Below are 25,856 nucleotides of genomic sequence, written 5' to 3'. Positions count from 1 at the left end.
TTTGGTCATATTACAGTGTCACTATTCTATGGTGACATTGCCTATTCTAAAATTAAAACTGAGTATTCTGTCCCTTCGTTGCAAAATCTCTGGTTCTAATCACTGAGAATATCTGAGGGGCTAAAGATGACTGGTTTCTATGCAAAAAGGAGAAATTAATGGAAAGGGGGCACATATTGTTCGTTGAACAAGTTTAGATCACGTTTAAAATCACCAGGTAAGTAAAAAATTGGCACTGATAAAATTTTTCTTAGCCTCACAGACAAAGAGAGAATTCTCTTCAAATTGAAAGAAAACAATTGGGACTTTCTCTGATTCCCCAGAGGCTTGCAACCTTTCCTCATTTTCATCCCTTGACCACCGCATAAGACCTTCCTTGCTCCTGACCCCAGACACAAATGCCTTGTGCTTTCTGCCACTCCTCTCATCTCTCAGAACAGGCTCAGAACGAAACTCAGGGCCCAGATGAAATTTGGACTCAGGACATCTTGGAATGGGAGTTCATGATGGAACGACCTTTCTAACTCCTGCCACCAACCCTAACCACCCTTTTCTAAGATATCACCCTCTTCTTTGTGGGCTATGCTCTCTACTTCCCTGTTCTGCACCATTTTTCTTCATAGTACTTATCAGCACCTGCTACTTCCTTGGTTATTGTCTGTCTCCCTCAGGAGAATACAAATGCCGTGAGGACAGGGATACTGTCCCCAACCCCAAGCAAGAAATGTTGACAGAACGAATCACCCCGTTCAGTGTAATCTTTGGCCATATCCCACCAACTATTCACCAGGCATTGGTACCTCCCTTATCTATGCTCATGATATCTCCTCTATCTAGAAGGCCTTCATCTCTCCCCACAACCCATTTATACCTATTTTTTTAAGATTGTATTTATTTATTTGAGAGAGAGCAAGCATGAGTGGGGAGTGGGGCAGGCGGAGAAGGGAAAATGGAGAAAGGGAGAGAGAGAGTGCCAAGCAGACTCCCTGCTAAGTGAGGAGCCCAATGCGGGGCTTGATCCCAGGACCCTGAGATCATGACAGGAGCCCAAGTCAGATGCTTAACTGACTGAGCCACCCAGGTGCCCCCCACTTATACCCAGTCTTCATCTCCTAACCCCTATTTGACCTTCTAAGCCCTATCTCAATGACTGCATTCAGAAAATATTGCTTCCCTCCTCCATCTCCTGCAATGTTTCCCTACTGTGTTAGCCACACACCCCCAACCCAGCCTTCCAAATAGTTAGCGTTTGGTTAATTAATTGTGTCTTAAGCATCAAATATGTAAATGAATGAATACTCAGTGACTAGATTTGGGGCTAAACAGATTTCCAGGACAAAGCTTAGAACCTAATCACCACCTATAAACAATTATGGTTTCTTTAGAGATCACTTATAGAATTATTTTGGTTCAAATACTGGAGTTAGAATCACTTCCTCGATAGGCACATGTATGGGCCAAAATCTAGGGTTCCTTTTCTATTCTTTTGATAAATGAATGGTTTTATATTATCACATATATTAAGGCTCTGTCTAGACACCATCTAATACAGAGGTGAGTAAGCTGGGTAATTCAAGCCAATGCTACCCAAATAGCAGAAACAAAAATAGAGTTTTTCCTTTAATTATCCGAGCAGTTAGCTGAATCCCTTACTTAACGTTTCCTATGGAGACATCCAAAGCTCAAAAGTGCATGTGACTTTTTTATACACAGTAATCAGCAAGGACTGGCCAGCTAATCCTCTCTGTCCGAGGCAAAGTACATATCTAAAATAGAGGAGAATAGGTTGATTCTTAGGCATCCAAAATGGCATTTTCCACTGAGTATGCTGAAGCGGGGGTGGGGGGGTGGGGGGTGGAATGCTCCTTCTCTCCCCTCCTCCATCTTAATGATGGTTTGCACTTAGGATCTTTTTCAGTCAAGAAACTTCATGTTTTCATGACATTACTTGGTGTCTAGTAATGAGAGGTTGAGAAACTAAAATTCTCACACAAAAATTACAGTTTCCCTTTATACCATTTAGCCAATGAAAAGTAGAAGGGCATTAGGATTTTCAACCCTTAAAAGTGTTCATGATATACACAGTCTTATAAGGCTGGTATTAGTTACGGTAATTTGTTGCTGTAACAGATAAACTCCAATATATTAGTGACTTAACACAATAAAAAATTTATTTTTTTGGTCATACAAAGTCCAAAATGGGTGTTCCTATTGCATAGGTAGTTCTCTTCCAGGAATCCAACCTCCTTGCATCTTGTAGCTTCTCCAGCTTCAACATGTGGCTTCCAAGCTTGCCACTGAAGGGGTAGGGAGCAGAGGGGATGGTGTATGCAATGTTTTCATGGGCCGTAACTGGAAAGGCACATTTCATTTCTGCCCACATTCTATTGGCCATGACTCAGCCACATGACCTTGCCTGACCACAGAGGAGCCAGGGAAATGAAATAACTGTCTGCCTAGAAGGAAATGGGTTCAGTGAATAGCTAGTCAGGCTTTGCCACAGTACTTAAACTCAGTCCAGGACATTCTTTTTCCCAGACTTTTGATGGATGTATACTGTAGGAAGACATTGTATATTTTAGACAGTTTCCCAATCTTTCCCTATTGACTGAGTAAATAAACTCTTGACCTGGAATGGAATAAAAGTACCTAAGAAAACGAGAAAAACAAAGTCCAAAGGACTGAAGATGAATCTCTTTTCCTTTTATAGAGACTCTCAGGGCTCCTAGTCTGGATTTTACTACAACCATCCCTGCTTCTTTTGCACAGAACCTAGTCCCAGGCCACAGCAGGTATTAAGATCATTATCATTACTTTGTTGCTAAAATCCCCAGTACTGTACACTTTTTGGAGGTAGAAAATGGACCCTGGGCATAATGTTTCCCCAGAAGACATTAAAATGATATGAAATTGGGACAGTTCTGGAAGTCAGGCCAAAACAGGGAAGAACGTATATTTTGGAAATAGTAACATACTCTCAGACAAGTAGGACTTTTTTTTTTTGAGGGGGAAATGTGATGGGACAAAACATAGAACATTGCAATTTAAAACATGCGATTTATAAACATGCACATTTAGGCTAGTTATCTGAAATGGAGGGGTTCATTTTGAACCACCCCAAACCTCACACTCAGACCATTATGGTCTTTGGGGATCATGGACTTAAAGGAGGCTAAGAGACTTGAAGAAGGATTGAACCTTTGATGTTCATCACACCAGCACCCAGCAGGTGACTAGTCAAGGTGACTCATCACTCTGCACCAGATAAAGAAATAAAACTAGAATTCATGTCAAGATTGAGTTCATGTGAAGATATGATTCTGCCCCACATTGCTTGAAGCATTTCATCTACTTTGAGAAGCACTGTTTTTTCTGTTATATCTACATGGGCAAGCTCACTCCAGGTTGTTCATGCTGTCCTGTATTTGAGATTTGCAAAACAAATTTTTTGAAGGCTTAACCTGTTTTTTAATTTAGTTATTAAGAGAAAGAGTGGAATACAATGGCAAGGTCTTTCAAGGAACTTCATTAATTTATGAATCTCCATCGTTTTCCTTTTTTTTTCACCCTCGGGAGAGAAAACCTAAGGATAAAAGAAAAAAAAGAGTGAGGCTTAAAATATAATACACTCGAACTGGAAAATACGAACATGCCTCATCTTTAAATCATTTTGTATGGATTATTTCATTCATCCTGGTCATTTGTGAACTTTTATCATGAGATTGGCAGGTGAGGTGTTGACCCTGCTTCTAACTCGACATGGACTTGGAGAAAGTGGCACCAGCGCCTTCCAGCTGTGACCTTGGACCTTTGCTCTGGGTCCTGGAACAGGGCATGCATATTTTTACACTTGAGTTTGATAGGTTTAAAAATGGGAGTGACTAACTGGGAAGATTTCCCGCTTGGGGGAGGGGGGGGAAGCGGGAGGAGTATGCTGGGTGACAGCAGTTTGCTCTCCAGTCAAATTTTCTCACTTTCTTACTGTTTATATTTGACATGAGATACAGTCACAAACTTCCCTCGGAAGCTGTTGCTTTTCTTCAGTGCTGTGTGGGAGCTGCAGACTATCCCAATCCATCTGCATCACCAAGCTTTTCTGAGACTGTCCTTGCTCATTTACTCTTCACCAGGAATTCTGTGTCTTCCTCAAAGGGAGGAAGAGGCAGTGAACACCAAAATAACACCCAAAAAAACAAAAGAAACTAATAACGAGACATGCGATTTTAAAAGGTCTCACGTTTCTTAGCACCTACCTGGGCAGAGAGCAGATCCAAGATCAGCTTCCTACAGTTTCTTTTCTCCCCTCAAACCCAGCAACATGCTGTTCTGTTCGGCCCCTTGGAAGTCCCTCAGTGAATGTGAGCGGGGTCTGTGGAGAACCCCACCTGAATCGGGCCCTCCAAGGGCCCAGGCATTGCTGAGGGAGGCGTTAGCTGCTGCTTCCTGAAGATATGTGCTTGGTTACCCACTGGGGACCAGACAGAGGCAGAGAAAGAGGCTCGGGGCTTTCTGCGCTTTCTAAAGGTTTCAGGCCACTGGCATTTCAGCAACAGCTAATACAAAACAGATGGCCGGGTGCTATGCTCTGCTGGCTTTCAACTGAGGGGTTGCCTCCCTCGTGATTAATCACCTGTGTTGCGGGGGCGGGGTGTAGAAAGTCCTACCTGAACTCTTTTTGTATGTGTGGACCACAGGTTGGGCTGACCAGCCAAATGACAGGCATTGACTCTCTGCCCTATTGATGCTTCTGTGCACATAGGACAGCTTGGGTTTATCCCATAAACACAGAAATAGCCAGCAAACTGAATGCCGGTGAGGAGGGGAGGCTTGTCGGGTTGTGGGTCGCCAGAACTTCCATCCCTTCGTTTATTTCACCTTGAGAGTTAGGCAAGGGTGGAGGTTTAGGGCAGCTCCGTAAATTCTGCACTTGCTTTGAGGCCTTACAAAATTTCCCTAGCAGGAGTGTAAAGAGGATCTGTTTGTCTTTTAGATGGTACTGGGGCAAAAGGTTAGTGTGGCCACTTCCTTCCACCCGCCCTACAAACAAGATATCCTTTTACACCATGAGTTGCTACAGAAGCTTCCTCTTGGCTTTTGTCTCCTCTGTGTGGATGGATGCTGAGATGGGGGAGTCTGTGATGGAACACACGTGGGATTCCATGTTGGCTCAGCACAACTGGAGAAGGAAAGAACGCGATTCCAGCTGTAGCGTCTCAGAGGGTGAAGGGATGCCACTGTTCCACATTGATCCGTGTTTTTCCCCATCACTGGTTCATGTTCAACTAAGCAGCAAAAACCCCAAACGCCATGGGTGCCATGCCCCAGCCCCACTCTTGACCAGATAAGTTGTGGAGAAAACCAGCTACCCTACTGGCCACAGCTGGGGAGGCTTAAGCAGGTGGATTTGTGCCTGGAGAAGCCCAGCTTGTGCTCTGGGCTAGAGAGAACGACTGTATTAGTTTTCTATTTCTGCATAACAAATTACCACAAATTTAGTAGCTTAAAACAACATCATTTATTATCTCACGGTCTCCTTGGGTCAGGAGTCTGGGCACAATTTGTTCTCTGCTCAAGGCCAAATCAAGGTGTCTGTGGCTGGCCTCTCCTCTGGAGCTCAGGCTCCTCTTCCAAGCTCACGTGTTTGTGGCAGAATCCAGTTTTGGGGGTGCTAGAGTGAGGTCCCCATTTCCTTGCCAGCTGTGAGCTGGCCCCTCTCCGCTCCTAGAGACCTCCTGAACTCCTTATCACGTAGCCCCTCCACCTCAAAGCCAGCAATGGAGAATCTCCCTTGCCTCAGATCCGCCTCTCTTCTTGAATCTCTTTCTTCGGGGAGAGCCCAGTCCCTTCTAAAGGCTCACCTGTCCAGGTTTTAAGTACTGGTTAATGTCCCTAAAATTTATTTTACTCTTCTAAAATAGGAGGACTGAATATAGTTAGATTTCCAGTGACCATACGCTTCAACTTGAATACTGAAAATGAAAATTATTCCGGTGAACACTTAATTCTGGTGGATAAGAAGCTGTTGGAAGACATGTCCAGACACCAAAATATCCCACAAAAAATACAACAAACAAACAAAAAACTGAGAAGGGCACAGGAACAGCCAGATTGGGTGCAGGTGCCACAGGCTACCTTCACTGAGTTCAGGGGCACAGCCCTACAGCGCAAATCCAAGTCAGTCTGTCTGCTCTTTGGTTCAAATGAATAGTTTTCAACATTTTTGAACTATAGAATTTTTTTTTCAAATGAAATGTATATGGAAGTCCATTTTATAAGCTATTTCTAGTTTTTAAATTTTACAATGCTCATATAGGGCTTATCGTGTGCCAGGCGCTATTCTAAGTGCTAAAAATTTAATCCACAGAGCAGAATGTAATGGATATTATTATTATTACATTGTTGTTATTCCCATTTTATAGGTGAAGATCCTAAGTTACAGAAAGATGAAGTGCCTTGCTCGAAATGGTAGAGCTGATTTTGGACCCAGGAAATTGGGCTCAGAGTCCTTGAGTACTTGGCCTTGATGCTATTTGTTGTAGCCGGGGCAGGGCAGTCTGATCTGCCTTCTGCTGAGCCTTCCCTCAATTCCTCCCCACACCCCCTGTCTGAGGCTTCTCCAGCGCACCCTCAGCGGACACTTTGAAAGCCAGAGGTTTGAATCACGTCGGTAGCTGCCTCAGTGGGACTTGCTGGTGGCCACTTTAACTTGCATCATTTCTCAGAGACCTTTCAGGGGACCCCATTAACCCAGTTGCTCAGCCCAGGACCTGTCCTTTGCCGCCTCCTTTGCCTTCCTGCCACAGATCAGAACAGTTGCTGACACACACCTCCTCACCCACTTCAGACCTTTGCTGCCACTCTGGCTTCCTACTTGTCTTGCCACCTCCAGTTTTTCCCTCATCCTAATCCACATGCTATACACCATGAGCTTCCTCTTCCCAAACCCCCTCAGAACATGACATGTCCTGTTCGTGATGCTGCCATGGCTCCCTATTACTCACCCAAACCTTCCAAATCCTAGGGTGCCAATTCACAGCTGTCAGTGGTCTGACTTCACTGATCTTTCTCACAACTGTGATACAAACATTATGGCAAGTGAGTTACCCATTTTCCATGTGCCCCCCCACCTCCAAACTTAAATGCACATGATGTTAACTTACCCCCTCTAGCTCTTTGCTCCAAAATCCCAGAGCATTTCTTCCATAGAGCATTCCAATAGGTGGGGAAGTTATTGCTATCATCCCTATTTAATAGATCAGTAAATGAAGGCTCAGAGATGATGAGTCACTTGCTCATCTTCATTAAAAAAAAAAAGGAAAGGGCAGGTGGAACCTTATGTACAGATCTGTTGCCGGAGTACAAAATATTCTGGAATGAAATTGCTCTCTGGTGTCTTCAGTTAGGATCAGCCTTAGTATCTTTGTAGAACCATCACCCACAATAGAAGTTATGCCTTCAAGCAATGATTCTTAACTGGTGCACAACACAGTTATACCAGTAGTCTGTCTGGAGCAGAATCTCTATGCGGGGGGAGCTTTATTATATGTATTCTAGAAAAACAAATATTCCCGGAACACTCTGGTGTGTTCCTCTGCTTAAGAATCATTGGTGTGTTCCTCTGCTTAAGAATCACTGATTTACAAAGTTCCCAGAAGACCCCTAGCCTCCCAAATTACCCCATTTAATGTGTAAAATTCCACAATTCATGACTTGCTAAGACACTGCTCTCTACTTAAATATTAAATCTTATCATTCATTCTGTAAGGATTCAGGAAGCACTAGTATGTGAAAAGCCTGCCAACTCTGTCTAGATCTTTCTTAAGGCTCTTGCGCTCAATTGTATATTATTTGCTACCTGTCCTGTCTTCCATCAGATCATTTCTTTCCAAAGAGCCTCAGAATGTTCTCATCTTCTACTTCACCTTTGCAGCTGGTCCAGCTCCTGAACATAGTGAATACTTTTCATTTGTAAAACGTGTGAATCCATGAATCATGGAATTCACACCTCATCAGAAATGAGTTTACCAGCTTCTCTCCAAAGAGCAGACTTGGATTAGATCAGGAGGTACGGCCAGTTTCCAGGTCAGCTGGGTAATGCATTAATGATCTCCCAGCCTCAGTTTCTGTGTCTGTGAAGAGGGCCCCAAAACACAGTTTCTGGCTCATAATAGGTACACAAGACCTGTCCATTCACACCTCTCCTTGTGGATGAAACTCCTGATGGTGTACGTGAGCAGTGGGTAGGGAGGTGCAGGCAGCGGCGGCCACCCGGGGTCCTTGAAATTAGGTTGTGCAGACATCTGTCCACCCTTGATGTCCAGCCTCCCTGCTCCTGCGTGCATTCCCCGGGGGTATGACTAAGTGGCCTGAAGAGTCATTGGAACATGTGTATGTGACTATAAAACATGCTGTAACCTTGGAATCCAGACATCAAAAGGGAGAGCTTCAGTGCCTGATAAAAATGTGTGTTCCTCTCAACAAACCACTCCAAACAATTTTCTCCATCCCACCGGGAAGCTTGTCACTGCTAATGTGATTCTTATGATTCTTGCTGCTCTGTAGCCTCTTGATCTTTGCTGAGATCACTTTGCCCCTAAGTGTGTTGCAAACAAAATGTCCTGTCTGGTGTCCAGAGCTTAAAATAACAGACCACTGGGTTCCTGCTGTCACATTGACACTTTATTCCAAGGTCGCTCCCCAGTCCCACCACCAGCACCACCACCCCCCTGCCCCACCATGCCAGGGGGAGAAACCATAAGCGAATGGACAAAGAAGGGGCAAGAGGCAAGAAGATGAGGCATTCTCAGACCATTCAGGTATTCTTTAATATCAATGTGATATTTTTAGAAAGATCGACTTCTTAAATTGTAAGAGATGTTTTATGGAGAGACTCTTCCCATCTCTTAAAAAAAAAAAAAAAAAAAGGACAACAGTTTCCAAGCAATGCTGCCTAAGAGCATGTTTGAGGTTGTCCAGTCTGTATTCCGACCATCATGGAGGTGTGCTAAATAATTTAGGGAGGGATAGCAGCATGTATTTCTTTAGTGCATTTTTAAACCTGGGAAATAATAAAAATAAGTCACTCTGTGGCATCTGGGCACATTCATGTTTCCTCTGTTACCAAGTAAGCTTGCAAAATCTGCAGAAAATAGAGAGTGGCACCCGTGTTGGCTCCCAAGCTCATGAAATCAGCCTCTTTCACTTAGTCTTTCAGAGGGAAATGCCTCTCTGTTTTTTTGCATGCCGATGGTTTAGCAGACAACAAATTTTCCTTCTTTAGCTTTTGACAGGTCATTCCGGGAGTCTCCACTGTCTGCAGTGCCTTCTAGCCCTCTGGAGATTGAGTTGTCCCAAGCATATTTTTGGAAACGCCACAGACGATTGTTTTTATTAGGGGACTGCAAAGCTTTGTAGTGGGATGCTTTGTGTTTTATTTGTTTTCCTTCCCCTGCCCCAGCTGTTTTTGTTTTAACAGCATTGGAGAGAAGGTTAAAGTATTTGTGGCCTCCGTTAACCTAGCCCACCTCTCAAGTTGGCAGAGCTAGAAATCTGAATGGGTAGAACAGCAGTGTACAGGTCAGCTGGATTTTTATCCAGCCTCATGAGAGGCGGGAGGTTGACAGTTGGGTTGATCTCAAGTCGAATGAGCACTTTGGAGCACATAGCTGTCAGGGAAGCAGGTCATCCCCACAAAATGTACTCTCCAAGCACCCAAGCACTGATTAACTGCTGGGAGGTAATCGTGTCAAACAAGAGGCCAGGACATATGCTCATCTTTTATTTTCCACATCCAACTAAGAAATAAGTCATAGCCGACACAGTCAGGTACTTAACACAGACGTGGATGGCTTTTGGACTTCGACTGGCAATGGCGGCTATTACTGAGACATCCAGGTCTCCATGGCTACAACTTGTAGAAACCAAAATTCATGCCTGGTCCCGTCCGGGTTTATATCGATTTAATACTGATTCAATTGGTCTGGGTTGCAGTCTGGGCATGGGATTTTGCCAAGCTATCCAGATGATTCTGAGGTGCCATTGAGGTTGCTAGGAGCTACTGTCCTATGGAAAAAAATATAATTAGACTTCCAAATACCTACTGCATCCCAGGTACATACAAATCATGTTTCTGCATTAACCCCTTTATTTCTACCAACCTTTCTGGGTGATGAGTTTATTTATCTGTATTTTACAGGTAAAACTGAGGTTTTAAGGCCTTATATTGTCCCGATGGAGTTCAATTTTTTTAGTCCATTTAACTTCAAAGCCTCTTCCTTTTTCAGAGAACCCAGAATATAGCAAAATAAACATATAAACTCTCCAGAACCCTACATAAGAGATCAACTCATTTACTTAACTATCTGAGCAGAGACATTCCCTGTCTTCTGCCTGATGTGTGAAAGAAGAACCAGAAATGCTTGAATTAGAGACTTTGAGTGTTAGGTAGGGAATGTGACTGCAATGCCCAATCTCCATGCCACCCTGGCATGGCCATCCCTGTACAAAAAGACAAATGATAAAAATTCCTCCTATTCTTACAAAACACTCTTCAAACAAGGATCTCAAAGCACACCATAATTAATAAAATCACCCACATCCTGCCTAGATGAGTAGCATTTTATATGGATAAATTCCTCTCTGCCCCCAGGCCCTACAAGAGTAGAATGTTTCCAATTTTAAAGAGTGAGCGATAGAGTAATTGAAAGGAGCTGTATCTTGGCTGACACAAAGGACCTCAAAGGCATTAATAGTGATCTATATGAGAAAACATGGTGACCACGAAGTATATCATAATGGCTTGTCAGCCATGCCATGCTAAATGATTCAAAGATAGAAAAGACAGGGCAATTCTTAAGAGTTAGCTACCCTTGGGATCAATATTCTGATCTATTTGGTCAACTCTCCAAAAGATCTAGAAGCAGTAAAGTGATGACATTAGCTGATGATCCAGTTACCTGGGTTAATCAAGGCAAAGGGGACAGACGGGGCCAATTAAGTAGTTGGGCAGCCCAATGATAGATGAGTCATTATGGGCAAGCACAAAGATAATGCCATTGGGAAAAGCAATTTAAGTCATTCATGCACTTCCAGGCCAGGAAATCCTTCTAGTCTTTGAGGGGGATCATTTAGGAATCATCAGACCCAGCCTGATGAAGTCATCTATTCATTGTGCAGCTAACGATCAACAAAAGAGCTAAACATACAAGGCGACAGGCCATATGGAATACATTTTGGTGGCTGAGATGTATTTCTGTGACTTCATTTGAATCACCTTCTTTAAAACAAGTCTTACCCAGTCCTTCTTTTTCATTCCCTTCTTCTTCCACAACCTCCCCCTACTCCTTATGCTCTCACCTACCTAAATACACAGTTTCAATGTATAGATGAAATTTTCTTTTAAATGAAGACAAATATTCTCCTCCTCATTTCTAGTTCTGGCCTTCAAAGAGGTTGCTTTCTATACACATACAAGTTTCCAAGGAACACTTCAGCATATTACAAAGCAAAATGTATACAAATGGTTCTATACCTCTCCCAATCCCTTACTTGTATTCATGTTGCAAATCTGGAATTTCAGGGTTGAGGGCTTATCTTTTACTTTTTGAAGGAGGATGAGTGGGAAAATAAAAGCATATATGAATTAAAATAAGCCATATTTGCAGCTACCTGTTTCTTGAAAACCAAAGTCCCAACCAGGAACCCCAAAAGTAAAGGTTATCAATGATTGCCATGTTGATAAAATCAGTAAACAGTATTTCATCTCCTGATTTGTCTTCTCCCACCCTGATTGCTCTGTTTGTCTCCCTTTTAAGTTTATTCTCTTCCCAACCACTAAATGTTGGATTCTTCAATCCCTGTCCTCTTTTTTTTTTTTTTTTTTTTTTTTTTTAGAAAATCTACCCATCACTCCTGCCTTATCTTGCCCAACACTTAACAACATCTTACCCGGTTCTCAACCACTCTTTTCTTCTACAAACCACTGGACCATTGCACCTGTTTCCTGTACTTGAAATGCTCCCCTCTAGTTTTTTGCCTGTTAACATGGGTCTACCCTTCCATCTCAACTCACTCACCATGTATTGACTTCCTCAGATTTGGTCCAATCTCTCTAATATGGGTTCTCATAACACCACATAGCATTATTTACAGCACTCATAAGAGTTGCAATTTTCCATGCATTTTTAGGTGTCATATCTGTCTGCCCACTAGACTGACTATGTGTTTTTCCCTGTTTCTATTTCTTCTCTTCCAGTTGCTACTGACTAACCTTGCACTGCCCACTTCTCTTCTATATGGTTTATCATCACTGCCACTGACCAGTGGATCCTATGTCTTATAGATTCTGATAATAAGCTTTTCTATGTCCTTCAGTTTCTAGTCTTAATACCAATTGTTGGCTTTCTCTAAATTTTTCATGTTCATACTCTACCAGCAAGAGGTTCTTATTGGTTTAATTCATATTTATTATCTCTTTGGTGAAGTTCCCATGATAGACAAGTCATGAGTCTCTGGCCAACACCCAAGCGGACTGGCCTTCAATCAAGAGTGTTGTGCATCCATTAGCTATGGCCAGCATGGTGGAATTGAGAGATCAGCTTTCCTGAAAAAATACAATAACCCAGATGCTTTCTCTATCACAGTCTACTGGCAGAGTCAGAGAGGAGTCTTCCTTGCGAACTGGAGTTGAGTGAAGAGTAGAAACAGAAAACAAACAGGGACAATTCAACACCCTCCTTCTTGGTTGGTGTTCCACTCCACTAAATTTCCATTCCTTTGCATATATTGTTAACACATTTAAGATGTCAGAGAAGCCAAGTAGATTTGGGCCTGGTAAGCAAAGAAAAACTCTTAGAAGAGCTGAACTATTTTGGGAGTGGATGTGCCCTTTGGGAGCCTGTCTACTTCTGGTTCACCCTTACTTCACAGGAGTAACCCTTCAGGCTCCCCACTCAAAGTGAAGGGAGTTCACCAGTCCTCCCCTGTGGCAGGCCTCAGACTCTAGTCCCTGATGTCTTATCCCCTTTCTCACAACATGAGGCTACTGAAAGCTTGCTCAGCCCTCAACTTCTGAACTGCCTCTACAAGAAAAACTTGGTATAACAATGATCATAATAGCTGGAAGAGTATATTTTATTGAGCTTAGTGAAGAGTTGGCTATCATCCATTATCTAGGTAGACATCACCCATTGCTACTCTTGGGCATAATGTAGAGGTTAACAGCACAGATTCTAGAACCCAATTACCTGGGTTCAAATTCTGGCTCTGCTACCTACCAACTATGTGAACTTGGGTGAGTTATTTGGCTTCTCTTTGTGTGTAACATGAGATTATAGCATCTAGTTCAATACAGTTGTTGTGAGGACTAAATAAATTATTAAATGTCAAGTGCTTATAACAGTGGTAACATTATGTATTTGTGAACTAGAATTACTGTTGTTGTTGCTATTATTATTGTCCTTTAGAGGTAACCCCATACAATAAGTGGCCACCTGTATTACTCAGAACACATTTGGTTATAGGTTGTATAAACTCAAATAGCTTAAGAAAAAGAAATGTATTGGTTCACACAACAGACAGTCCAAAGGACAGACTCACTTACGCATGGCTAGGCCCGAGGGTTACAATGATGCCATCAGGACTCTTACTGTCTTGTACCTTGGCTTTCTGAGTCAACATCATTCTCAAGCAGGTTTCCTCCATATGATGACAAACATGTAGCTTAGGATGAACTCATTCATACACTTCTTCAGCAGATCTGAAAGATTCTGATAGGCCCAGGTTGTATTTCATCATTGAACCAATAATCAGGGGGATGGAGTATTCCAATTGGCTAGGCCTTGGTCATATGATATCCTTGTAGCAAAGAGGAAAGTCAGGGCCAACTCTACCTGAACGTCACGGCACCACATAGCATTCTTTATAGCACTCATAAGAGTTCCTGGAGGAAAGATGTTGAGCAGGAAATGTCCACTGCTCAACCCTCTGTCAAGACACAATCTGAGCCATTTCTCCAAGAAGGAACTGGAGAACCGTGATTGACATGTTTACTGACATTTTAACCCATTTTCCATCTGCAGAGTTACAGACACCCAGGAGTGATGTTCAGAATATTGAAAAACTAGTAAAGCAAGAACTCTGATCAGTTTGAATAGACACCCAACCAATCATAATGGTGGTCAGCTGTAGCAGCTCTTCCTGCTCAACAGCCACTTTGCATCAGATGCAAACGTTGGACTGATTTCTGGGGACTTAAATATCCAGTTCTGTTCAATCTTCTGTATCAAGCACACACACTCTGGTTTTGGCTGATTTGCCCACTTGCCTCATTGGAGGCAGTAATGGAGTAGACAGATTTCTTCAGAACTCTTTCCACTCTTTAATTCCCTTTGCCATCTCATATGTGTGACCTCCCCCTGGGACAGAGGCTAAGCTTTTGAGCTGAAGTACCAATAACCTGGAAATGGACACATGTACCTTCCTTGACCTTCTGTTTGGAGCCCATGCTGTCATTTTTGGTGCTTGGGGAAAACAGAGGTCCCCTTCTTCCCTTCCCTCTATTCCTTTCCCTCTATTACTCTACCACTAGCAAATGCCTCACAAAACAGTTCTGGTCTCAGCTGGACCTATCTTTGTTCAGGAATGTGCTACCCCTTCAAGCTCAGGTTAGGTGAAGTGCTCTTTGATTAGAGACTTGGATGAGAAGCAACTTAATGGGCCAGCTCAGCTTGGCTGAAAAGCATCTACCAACAAGTGGTGTGGTATGTGTGTGTCTGTGTCTGTGTCACTTCTTGTCACATTCCCTTCACCTGAGTTAATGTCTTTAAAGCACTTAGCACAGAGTCCATACACAGTAGGTACCTAGTAAAGATAGCTTATCTTGTTTCTTCTTGCTAGACACACTCTCTGCCCACTCCACACGCTAGCCTGCCTTTAGTTGCTAGCAGAACCTAACAGCACCTTCCCGCACCCCCACCCTGGATCCTGACTTCCAGCTCAGGACAGCTCTCAGGCATCAGTACCCACACCTGCTCACCAAAAGATATTTCCCTGGCCTATTTTGACCCCCTCCCAGCTAATAATGCAGGCCTGCAGAAAGACTTAAGAATGCTTGCCAAGTCAGTCTGACCTTTGCTTCTCTCTTCCTGGTGGAAATTGATGGATTTCATGCCTGTCTTCTTTCAGGGTTACAGAGAGTAAGGCAACTTGCAAAAAACACAAGATACTTCAGACAGAGACTGAATGAAATGGGATTCATTATCTATGGCAATGAGGAGTCTCCCGTCATTCCCCTGCTCCTTTACATGCCTGCTAAAGTAGCGTGAGTATACAACGGGCTCTCAGAATAATACCGGAGCCCCAAGGTGATCTGACTAAGACAGCGCTTCTGACTCTGTGAGGCTCTTTCAGCATGGGCATTGTTTATGTGCTTGGAATGGGATGCTGAGTTCAGAATTCACTTGTATAGCTTCTTGGAAGCCACCTGCCAGCCCATCAGCAAAGAGGTCTTCTAAGAAGAGAATCAAGTGCCCACCACTTTCAAGCCCTGTGAATTTGGGTGTCACCCCCTAGGCCTCACCTGTAAATTAGAGATGATCCTTGCCTCCTTCTGCCCCACAGTCTTTTTCAGGGAAAACTTCTGGAGACCATCTCTCCCAACATTTGAAACAACATTACCAGGCTCTGTGCTTTCTCCACTGACCTTTCATGCCCATCCTCAGAAGAAGGAAGCCTTATTTCAAGTGTGGGGGAAACTGAGGCTGAGGACAATTAAATAGTTTGCCTAAAGTCATACAAGTCGAGCAGTAGTAAAATCAAGAGAATATCAAGAGGCAAACCCAAACTTAGGCTCACGCTCTTAACACCAAATTTTAATGCCGCTCCTATAAATCTATGTGGAGTTGTTTCCCATTGATTGCAACTCTGAAATTGAGCATGAGAACAACTGCATAAAGAGGAAAAATGACTTTTTCTCAATATGGCATAGACAATTTTATACATGAGCCATTCTCCAACTTGCCACAGACTAACTACCTCTGTTATTAAAAGGAAGTTAATTAAAGTCCTTTCTAAATATAAAATGTTTATTTGGGTGTCTGACCATGGGCATGGTGGAAAGTAATAGTCAACATATATTTACAAGATTCTAGATGTCCTAACTCTCCTGCAACATAACCCCATTTTTGGAAATTTCTGTTTGACTCTTTAAGAGTCTGAATAGATTGGTAGAGTATTTTAAGTATAGAGAAGAGATTCCGGGGCTATCAGTTGAGAACTCACGGTAGATAGGACTGTGTTAATTCTTCAGCATACACTCTTCCATCATTTCACCACAGCAAAATAACAAACAGTTAAAAAACACACGTGAGTTCTTTCGCATGCCACACCATTACTGCCAGTGGGCCCTTTGTTCACAGATCTGGGTTAGGCTAACAGTGCATGGGGTGGTCAAGAGAATAGTGAGCTACAGAAAAGTCCCACAGGATACTGCTTGGTACTTACCACAGGGAGGAATGGCAACAGGGACTCAAAGTAGCATATGATCCCAAACCCTTTACCATCCAATTTCAGAAGGCACAAAAGAAAACCTACGTTTATTCAGCATGGTTAGCAAAATGGTATTTTGTGGAAGAAAGATGCCACGCTTAGTACATGTCTCTCTAATATGTTATCATTAGCTCAAAGGAAGACACCAAAATAAATTTGTTTTATTTTTGAGAGTCTAAAGTGCACAATGCTGGAGGGTGGTCCTAGGGAGCATGCCATATAATTCTAACTTTGCTGGTGAAGGCTGGAAATAGAATTTTAACATGAATCCATGCCCTGAGAAGAGTCCATGAAGTGTTAAAACAAATGCATTTAAATTCAGGAATTGAATTTTGCAATAACAGAAAGAGAGAGGGAATACTTCTGTGGACAACAGCTAATGTGAAAAATGAAATCAGAGGGTGTTATGTGTAAAAACTGTGCTCCTTGGTGTAGTGAGGAGTTTGGAATGAAGAAGAATTTGACTCTGCCTCTTGCTAGCTGGGGGATCTTGGACAAGTTGCCCAACTTTCTGAAGCCCCAGTTTTCTCATTTTTAAAATAGGATGTAATAGTACCTATTTCATAATTGTTTCAATTAACCAAGATGAGGTCTGTCAGCATAAAGTATGTTGTCTCTTAAATAGGAGCCCCAAGTGGGAGCTGTTATTATTAGTAGTATATAAGGCACTTAATATAGTACTTGGTGTACTATCAGCACTTCATCAGTGGTGGTTATTATTACTACTACTGGGACTTCTACTAGTACAATGATTATTATTATTAGTTTCAACTGTGTGCAGGATTTGGTCACCATGGTTGCATGGGCTCTCCAAAATAGTTATTGCAACCTTTGGTTGCATTAATAAAAATAGAACTTCCAGGAAAATAGTAGGTGGAGATCCTGCTATTGCATGAATCAAATATGCCATATTGAACCCTGGATGATATGTCAAACCATCTAGTGCCTTCCAGTGAAGATGGTATTTAAGGAGGATCTGATGTGGCTGAATGCTGATTCTATGCTAAGTAAGACTATCAGACCCAGCGATCACCCAGCAAGGGTGGATGCTTGGCCCTAGTTTATAAACAAGGGCACCAAGACCCACAAAAGTTAAACTACTTTCTAAGGGTCACTCAGGTTGTACAAGCAGTAGAGCCCAGAATTCAAAGCCAGTTCCATTTGCCTCCTACACCAGAGCTCTTTTCAGTGCATAGCATGGCCTCTGAAGCTTTAGTCCACAGTGGGGGATATCCACATTTCATTAAAGCAAACACAGAGTATAAGTTTAACTCTCAATGTCATCTTTGGTGAATCAGAAGGCCTCAGTCACTGCAAATGGGGAAAAAACCACTCTAATTGCTTGAGTTGTCTAAGGAAACTTAGAATAGGTCAGTTACAAAAGGTAATGTCATCTCTTATTGGCCAGAGTTGCTGCCAAGAGCTTCCCTGCCGCCTGGCTTTGTTTTCTTCTCAGATATTTCTTCAATGGAAAGTTTATATGGAGAAAAGTCTTTTGAAACAAGGAGTTAATTGTATAAGCCAGTGTATGAGCACTTCTTTCATTTGCTCATTTTCAACCCTTTGCTTTTATTAAAGCACTATGATTTCTCCACATGTCCACCTACTGCAGAATGAAATTATGATCTCCAGCCAGGTATCGTTTTGAGCAAAGTTTCATTGCAACCCTACCACAGGAATCTTCTACAACGTCCAATATCATGTGATTTCACCCATAAAACATTCACTTGAATAATCAAGAATATATTGTATTTACTCTCTGGTACAGAGTTTACATTCTCCTTCTATGTGTCTCATCATACACTTGTAGGATGGTGGCATACAGGATGCAGTGATGCTGCACATATGCAGTGCTAACGTTTTATTATTATTATCCACGTAGTCTAGCTTCTTTCAGCTCACACTGGCTCTCATTTATTTTGGGGAGTACAAACCCAGAGGCTCATTATATAAAATGTTCAGGACAATCAGACACATTAACTGAAGGAGGCCAGGGTTAGTAGTGTAAATTTTAAGCCAGAAAGTGCTCCAGGGAGACCTCAGATTAGCCTAATGAATCAACAGTCATATATTTTGCTCTACATTCGTTGGCAAAACTCACTTCCTCTGGTACAAAGAGAAACACGCAGACAGTGAAAATGGTCTTTGGGGAGTCCTGAAAACTAGCCTGAGATCATGGGTCAGGTGGTTTGTATTCTAGCAATAAAAGCACTTGCCTTGTTTCTCAGATAATTATGAGCTCTCATCCTGTGTAGTTCCGTGGGCAGCCTTCTATAGGGTGAACAAGAAAGAGAAAGAACAGCCTCTGTTTTTCAAGCTTTCTCAGAAAGCTTCATCTCCTTGTTAATCTTCCTCATCCAAATCAAAGGCTAATCTTACCTTTCCTGGGCCACGGGGCCAGAGAGGCTGTGTGTTCAGTAGATCTTGCAATCTCCATCACTTCATTTGATAGCATGCATTCTGCATGAGGCAACCAAAAAGGCAGACAGTTCCATGGCAAGAGGAATGAGTAAATGAACAAGCTAGCTCTCCACGTCTAGTTCAAGAATTCTTCCTGAGTTATGACTGGAAGGTTTCTGTGGTGCTGTCAGCTTCCAGCCTAAGAAAAGGACACCAGAATCCTCTTAATGCTAAGAACAGTTCTGAGGCATTTACCTTGCTTGTGGGCAGAGACATTTAGTAAGTAATGTTTCCTGCAGAGAACAACAGAGCACAAAGTGGGGAAAGATTCACTTAGGGGCGCATGCCTTTTTGTCTGATTTTAGGTCTTAGCACAAAAAATCTACAGACTTTTTAGAGATCAATATTCTAGAATCATTACTGAGATTAGCTTTGAAAAAGAAAGTGTCTAGAAGCAGATAAGGGGAAGGAATGACAACTGAGGAAGTTTACAGCCTGTGTCAGAAAGCTTTGTAGTTATGACCTACGTACTACAGGCTGCATCTACCAACCAGCCTCTCTGTGTGTACACATTTCTTTCCCTGCGTCCCCCTTGCCTCATTTCCCCTTTAATCCAGTCAATGGGTTTATTATCCTTGAACATACCTGGGTGGATTCATTTACACAATCAAAAATGAGGAGACCCTTACTATTTTCCCTCTCCAATTTAATGAGGGAAAAAATCTTTGGCTCTGGAGTGAGAATACAGCTCAGTATTAGCACCCACAGACCCTCAGATCCTGGTTCTCAAATAATAGTCATAAAGTATAGTCTTCTTGAAATTTCCATACTCTATTATTGGTATTATGTTTTTAAAACATACAAGTTTACACATACTATACGTTCTTTCTTTATGCAATTGCATTGTGTTAGCTGTTGGGTTTTTGTTCCTAGGAACTCTGCAGACGAAGGATTTTTATATCAATGCTGACTCATTAAACCAGGGTCACGTACATCAGCATTTTCTGCTCAGTGTCAAAGACAGTACTCACAATGTTCTGAGTGTGCCAGGCTGCATAATATACACCCTCAGATATGGGTGCCATCAAGGAACTGCCTCATTTTCTTGTCAGTTGCATGTAACAGAAGTTTAGTAATTTCAATCATCTTCTATTTATTGTTATAAGAAATGTCAATTAGCCATATTCTTTTTCTTGCCACATAATTTTGTCATCTCTCAGCTAACCTTCTTTTTTACCCTTCCCATAGGGCTTTTGCAAGGCATCTATTAAACAGAAAAATTGGGGTGGTGGTCGTTGGATTTCCAGCTACTCCCCTCGCAGAAGCTCGGGCTCGGTTTTGTGTTTCAGCGGCACATACCCGGGAGATGCTAGACACGGTGAGTACCCCACAGGCCAACAGAACCACCAGTGATGGCACCTTGCATTGTGGGCACATTCTTTTATTGAGCTTGCTTGAGGTTCCCTAAATTTCTCTTGATGGTTTAGAAAACCAACACTCATAAATCTCACTGCAAAAAAAAAAAAAAAAAACGGTTATGCCAACAATGCCCAACAATGTGATCAACTCGAGGGATAGAAAAGAAAAATGAGTTTAGTGAAGATTTGACTCAAGGCATTGTTTTGGTTTCATAAAAAGACTGACTGAGTAGCCACATGTTGTGCCATTTACTTGATCTTAAATGCAAAAGCTAATCTGACATGCTATTTCAGCATGAACCGCCCGCAACCTGACACTTTTCAGAGCCACCAAAATCCTCATAAGAAAATATGACACAACTAAGCAACATGTTGGCAAAGCAATAACAAAGACAGGTCCATCATATCATCCAGACCTACACTAGCTTTTAATGATTTCATAACCACATTTCACTGTCCTTTGGTTTTGATCTTTATGTGAATGAGCAAGAGCAGAAAACTAAGCCATCTCAATCAGTTTGGGGTTGATGAAACTGTCTCCTAATGTCAAAGCAATTTAGCAAACACATTGAGTGTCTACTTGTGTGCAAAACGCTGGGGCAAAAACTCTAAGAGGAGATACTAATAAATAAGCAACTAGTGATAATACCAGACAGAATAAATTCATCTTGGAAAAGAAATATAGACAACTGTGGAACATGAAGGTGGGAATTATATATGGGATTATATGAAGTCATTCATTATATATGAATGAGTTATTCCATATGAAGATGGGAATGAATTATGTGTATATGTGTAATATACATGCACATATAACATGTATTATGGATTGTTATGTGTGCATGTATATTATATATGTATACATATGTATGTATATATACATACACTAGGAGACAGTTCTACAAAGAATAAAAAAGTGAATACTTTGAGCTCAAATAATAAATTATACATGCACAGTGTCCATGTCTTTCTGCTTCACCATTACATTCTTAGGACTTAAACCAGTGTCCACTACAGAGTACATACATAATAACAATTTCTTGCATGACACACTAATAATTGAGCTAACTCTAGGTTTTGAGATGATGGGTGAACTTTGTTGTTATTTTTCTTTAGAGTTTTTTATGTTGTCCAGGTTCTCCAAAATGAGTATATATTTCTAGTAATTAATTTTAACAAATTGTTTCTTTTAAATAGAAAAAGCCAAGTTTCACTACAAAAGCAAGAAAAAATAGGTTTAAAAATCCCTTGAAAGACTTGAGCATGTTTACACATTAAGAGAGGAAAAAGTAACGAGAGAGAGGCAGTAGACATGGGAGAGGAAAGGACATGACCGGGGAGCATGCTCCCAGAGATGAGAGGAGGGGGTGGACAGCAGTGGGTGATTTGTATTTTTTGCGACCCCCAACAGCATTGAGGTATTCATGGATACCCAATTCTGGAGACATCAGACCTCGGGATTCTCTTCGAAAGTTCTTAATTCCTGTTGAATACCTGGTTTGGAAGGAGCACTGAGACATCATCTAGACAGATTCCTCTAAGCTTTTGAAATCAGGCACCTATATCAATAAAAATATTGTGAGCATATGCCTTAATATGCACATTAGGGAAAGTGAAAAATGACCCTTGAATAGCCAGGACATTGAGGTAGTTAAATGAATATAACACTCACAGAAAATACATACTAAATAAGTCCCTTCTATGACCATGTTTGGAACAAGGCAGGGATGAGGTCCCTCTACAAACACAAAATGGCTTAGAATTTCTTTCTTCTAACATGAGTGATGACTTCTCCTTTACCAATGACCTCACCTTCCCACCTGCCACATAAGAATTCTGCATAGAGCCAATCACTGAACTTCTCCCGCTCAAAACAGCATCAACCTAGACTGGTCCCTGCTTCCTTAGAGTCATCTCAAACAGAAGTCTAAATGTGGGAAGAAGCCCTTCCCAGGTCCCTCTTACTAAGATGCTTCTTCTGTAATTCATGCCTACCTTTTTTGGGTACAGGTGTGCTCTAGATCATCTGATCAGTGGGCTTCAACATAAATCCACTTATAAGTTATTTATGCACTGCCAATATATTATGTACATTTTATGGCAGACACAAAAATGGAAGTTAAAAAGACTGAGATTAAAATAACTAGAAATCCTATGTTCTCCCACACCTTCCATGAATTGTCTCTCATCTCCCCCAGTGTACAGATGCCTTACTCTGAGCTACTCCATCCCCACTTCAGCCAAGAGCAATAGACACTATCTTGGTTTGATGTCATTTCAAATATAACTTTTGTTACTTTGTCTTAGTGCCTAGATTTGATGCAAAAATTTAGGAAGTACATTGAAGTAAAAAGTAAAAAAACATTTTAACCACCCATAATGCTACCACCCAGAAATAAATGACTCTTCATATGTTGGTGGATATCGAACTTGATGCCAGTTTGAAAGACTGCCCAAAGAGGAAAGCCCATAAGCTCACTAGTCATTCATTCCAGAATTAACAAACATCTTCACCTTTTTCAAATCATTAGATCCTAATATTGTCCACCTCGTTTGACAGGTCAAGACAGGCCTAAAAGTGTTAAAAAGGCATGCCCAGTACCATAAGATTAGTGATACACTAGATGGGAAAATTACATTTTGTATATTCTGCATCTCAGTTGTTTCTTTGGAAAATTGGGGATACATTTATCTGCCTGAATTGAGAGAATTGAAACAGATGAGTTCTTGGTCCTTTGTGGTTTTAAGTCCTATGATTCCATGGAACATAGAGATGAGTGTTTAAAAGCTGTGGCTGGGGCAGTATGGGAGAGAGAAGAGGACACTAACCAGCTCCTGCAATGTTCCATTTTGCCCCTGGCCAGGTTGATTTGCTGTGTCATGAGGACATAAACCCAAATGTAATCTGCAGCCTTACCTCTTTCTTCCACAAGGTTATATATATGTCATTAAACTTTAAAATAAAGCCTGAAAGGGTAAGCATTGGTCAGATGCTTTTATTCCTTTCCTCACACCCCAAAAACAAATTAAATACTCATAATGTGGGGTAGACTATTAAAGAATATGAAATAAAATTAATTAGCATCTAACATTCCTCTAGGGCTGGTTTATAAGCCACACCTTAATGATTTGGATCTTTCCCCTTTTCTTTAAAATCAAGGAAGTTGGCAAAAGAAGATTGTATCTCTGCGGGGCTTAGGAGTTTAAAGAATAACTGATGGAACGCAATCTCTTTGCAGGTTTTGGAAAACCTGGATGAAATGGGTGATCTTCTGCAACTGAAATATTCTCGGCACAGGAAGTCAACACGCCCCGAACTCTACGATGAGACAAGCTTTGAACTGGAAGATTAAGTTTCCTGGTCCTGAATTGCACCTAAAGACTTTGCTCGAAAGACCCCCATTTTGCCTCAAAAGGAATATAAATGGATTTCTCCCCCCTTTCTAAGGACAATTTTGGTTTCCAAACCAGCTTAATTGAACTGAAGGAAAGGTTGTGTTTTTAATATCTCCAGCTCGGGACTGCAGAGACAAAAATATGGTTCCAGATTTTAACTTTCTCCTCTCCCAAGTATCCTGCTACAAATACACACACACGCACACACACACACACACACACACACACACACACACACACACACACTTCCTAGAACATTTTTAATGGCAATGAGCCTGTGTTTTAGCTGCTCCTGTGCAGACTCTTTGGTCCAGACTCTTTCAGGCATTCCAACCAAAGGAGAGGGCTTTGATTTTTAATTCAGTAGATCTCCCTATGTGTGTACTTATTTCATCTGCAGACATGAGCAAGGGTGGTGCGCAGTAGCTGACCTCCTTGTTTCACCCATGAATGGCCCAGCTAGAACTCATCTGTATCATGGGGAGCTCCAGGCAGGAGGGTAAAGAAATTTTGCTTCTACCATTTGCCACATTTGGACTTTTTCCAAGGACAAGTGTCAAAAGCTATAGTTAATGTTTGGAGGGAGAGAGCGGGACTGGCCAGCCAGTAACTCCAGACGTCTTTGAAGGAAACTCCTTTTCCTCTTCTTGGTCTCCTACAGTTTTACAGCTGAGCTTTTGAGGTTTGGAAAATTCAAGACTTTTGTTTCATAAGGAAGGGTGCAGAAAGCAAACACAAGCCAATTGCAGGCCTAGACTCAAACTGTAATGTTATAACAACTGGAAGGCTGTTGGTGCCATGTAGAGTGAATGTTTAGCTTGCATACATAACCCTTATTACTTTAAGGAATGAGTTGTCATTTTCCTATTAAATTTTGAGTAAATGGTGAGATGCAGTTTCCTTTAGAGTTGACTCTCAAGCCTATACTTGAATGTATTAATTCAAAAACGACATTAAAAAGCAAATTCTATTTAACATTTTTAAGACTGACACCCCTGTTCAGGCCTATTAAATAGTCCTTACCGTCTGCTGGCACATGCAATCCGATTTTGGTGTAAAGTGGGCTTGCACACTATTGAGCAAAGAACTGTAATTTCCTTGAGTTCTCTCTGTCTCTCTCTATCTCTCTGCCTCTGTTCTGTCTGACTGCCTGTCTCTCTCTCTCTTTCTAAATGTGAACACAAACTTATCTGCAATAGTCCCTTTTTGCTAATTGGTTCTAGTTGGTATGGAAAAAGCCAGTGGAAAACCTTATCTTTAACAAGCTCCCAGATGGTTCCCAGATTTGGAAACTCTAAAGAGCAGTGGTGACCTTTTAGCAAAGCTTCTGTAATAGTTCGAATGAGTTACAGAACATTCCACTCCATCAAATGACAGTATAAACAAATCACTTCAAGAGAGGTTTGACTTGTGACACAAATGGACTCAAGCTTTCATGCTGTGCAGTGAGATAGAAACCCAGCCAGGAGCACTGGTGTTGGAGAGAGCAACATGCCTGGTGCTCACAACAGATTAAAAGATGGAAAGCTTTTTATGGGAAAAGTAAAACCGCTACTAGGTATATCAATTTAAAAGTGATCACAACGATAAAGTTTCTCACACACATTTGTAAGGATCACTATCAGCAAAAGAGGAGAGGAAATGAGTTCTGACAATGCAGTTGCCCCATCCAGTGACTAATTTTGATAACTAAATTACAACTCTCCCCAATGCATTGGTGCACCATTACTTAGGCAAAGAAAATATATGTGGTATACATGTCCCCAAAAAGTCTTTTCTCTTGAAAATGTGCGTTTAAGTGAAGTTGATTCTAGTTAATTGTCCAAAATGCATAAATGTCTTCAGTCCTATAAAAAGAACAGTAGAGGAAGAGGCCCTTACTGAGGTACACTGAGCAGTAAACATCCCCTTCCTTTCTAGTCCATGATCTTCATACACATCTTCACACCCACCCTTTGGGTTTTAGGGTGTTTTTGTGAGCAGGAATATTCGTCTATCTTTATTACTTTTATGGAGGATCCTGAGTCTAACTCATGATAGGAAAATAATTATTTATCCACTGGCCTGGGGAGCAAGGGGGACATTACTCCTGCTTCA

At 41.7% G+C, this 25,856-nt stretch overlaps 1 protein-coding gene across 1 annotated transcript in view; it reads left to right on the top strand.

Annotated features, from left to right (window-relative positions):
* SPTLC3 (serine palmitoyltransferase long chain base subunit 3) overlaps nt 1–23,757 on the top strand; it is a 152,165-nt gene extending 128,408 nt beyond the window's left edge. The window contains exons 10-12 of the mRNA XM_028113001.2: nt 15,184–15,319; nt 20,194–20,323; nt 23,603–23,757. Coding sequence (XP_027968802.1) covers nt 15,184–15,319; nt 20,194–20,323; nt 23,603–23,716 — 380 coding nt within the window. The 3' untranslated portion in view covers nt 23,717–23,757. The remainder of the gene's footprint in view (nt 1–15,183; nt 15,320–20,193; nt 20,324–23,602) is intronic.
* The last annotated feature ends 2,099 nt before the right edge of the window (nt 23,758–25,856 follow it).

The sequence above is a fragment of the Eumetopias jubatus genome, unplaced genomic scaffold (assembly GCF_037043125.1).
Source record: "Eumetopias jubatus isolate StellerSeaLion01/CBP00866 unplaced genomic scaffold, mEumJub1_p1.0 scaffold_9, whole genome shotgun sequence".
NCBI lineage: Eukaryota > Metazoa > Chordata > Mammalia > Carnivora > Otariidae > Eumetopias > Eumetopias jubatus.
The sequence above is the reverse complement of the archived record's forward strand: the minus strand, read 5'-3'. Positions and strand labels throughout refer to the sequence as shown.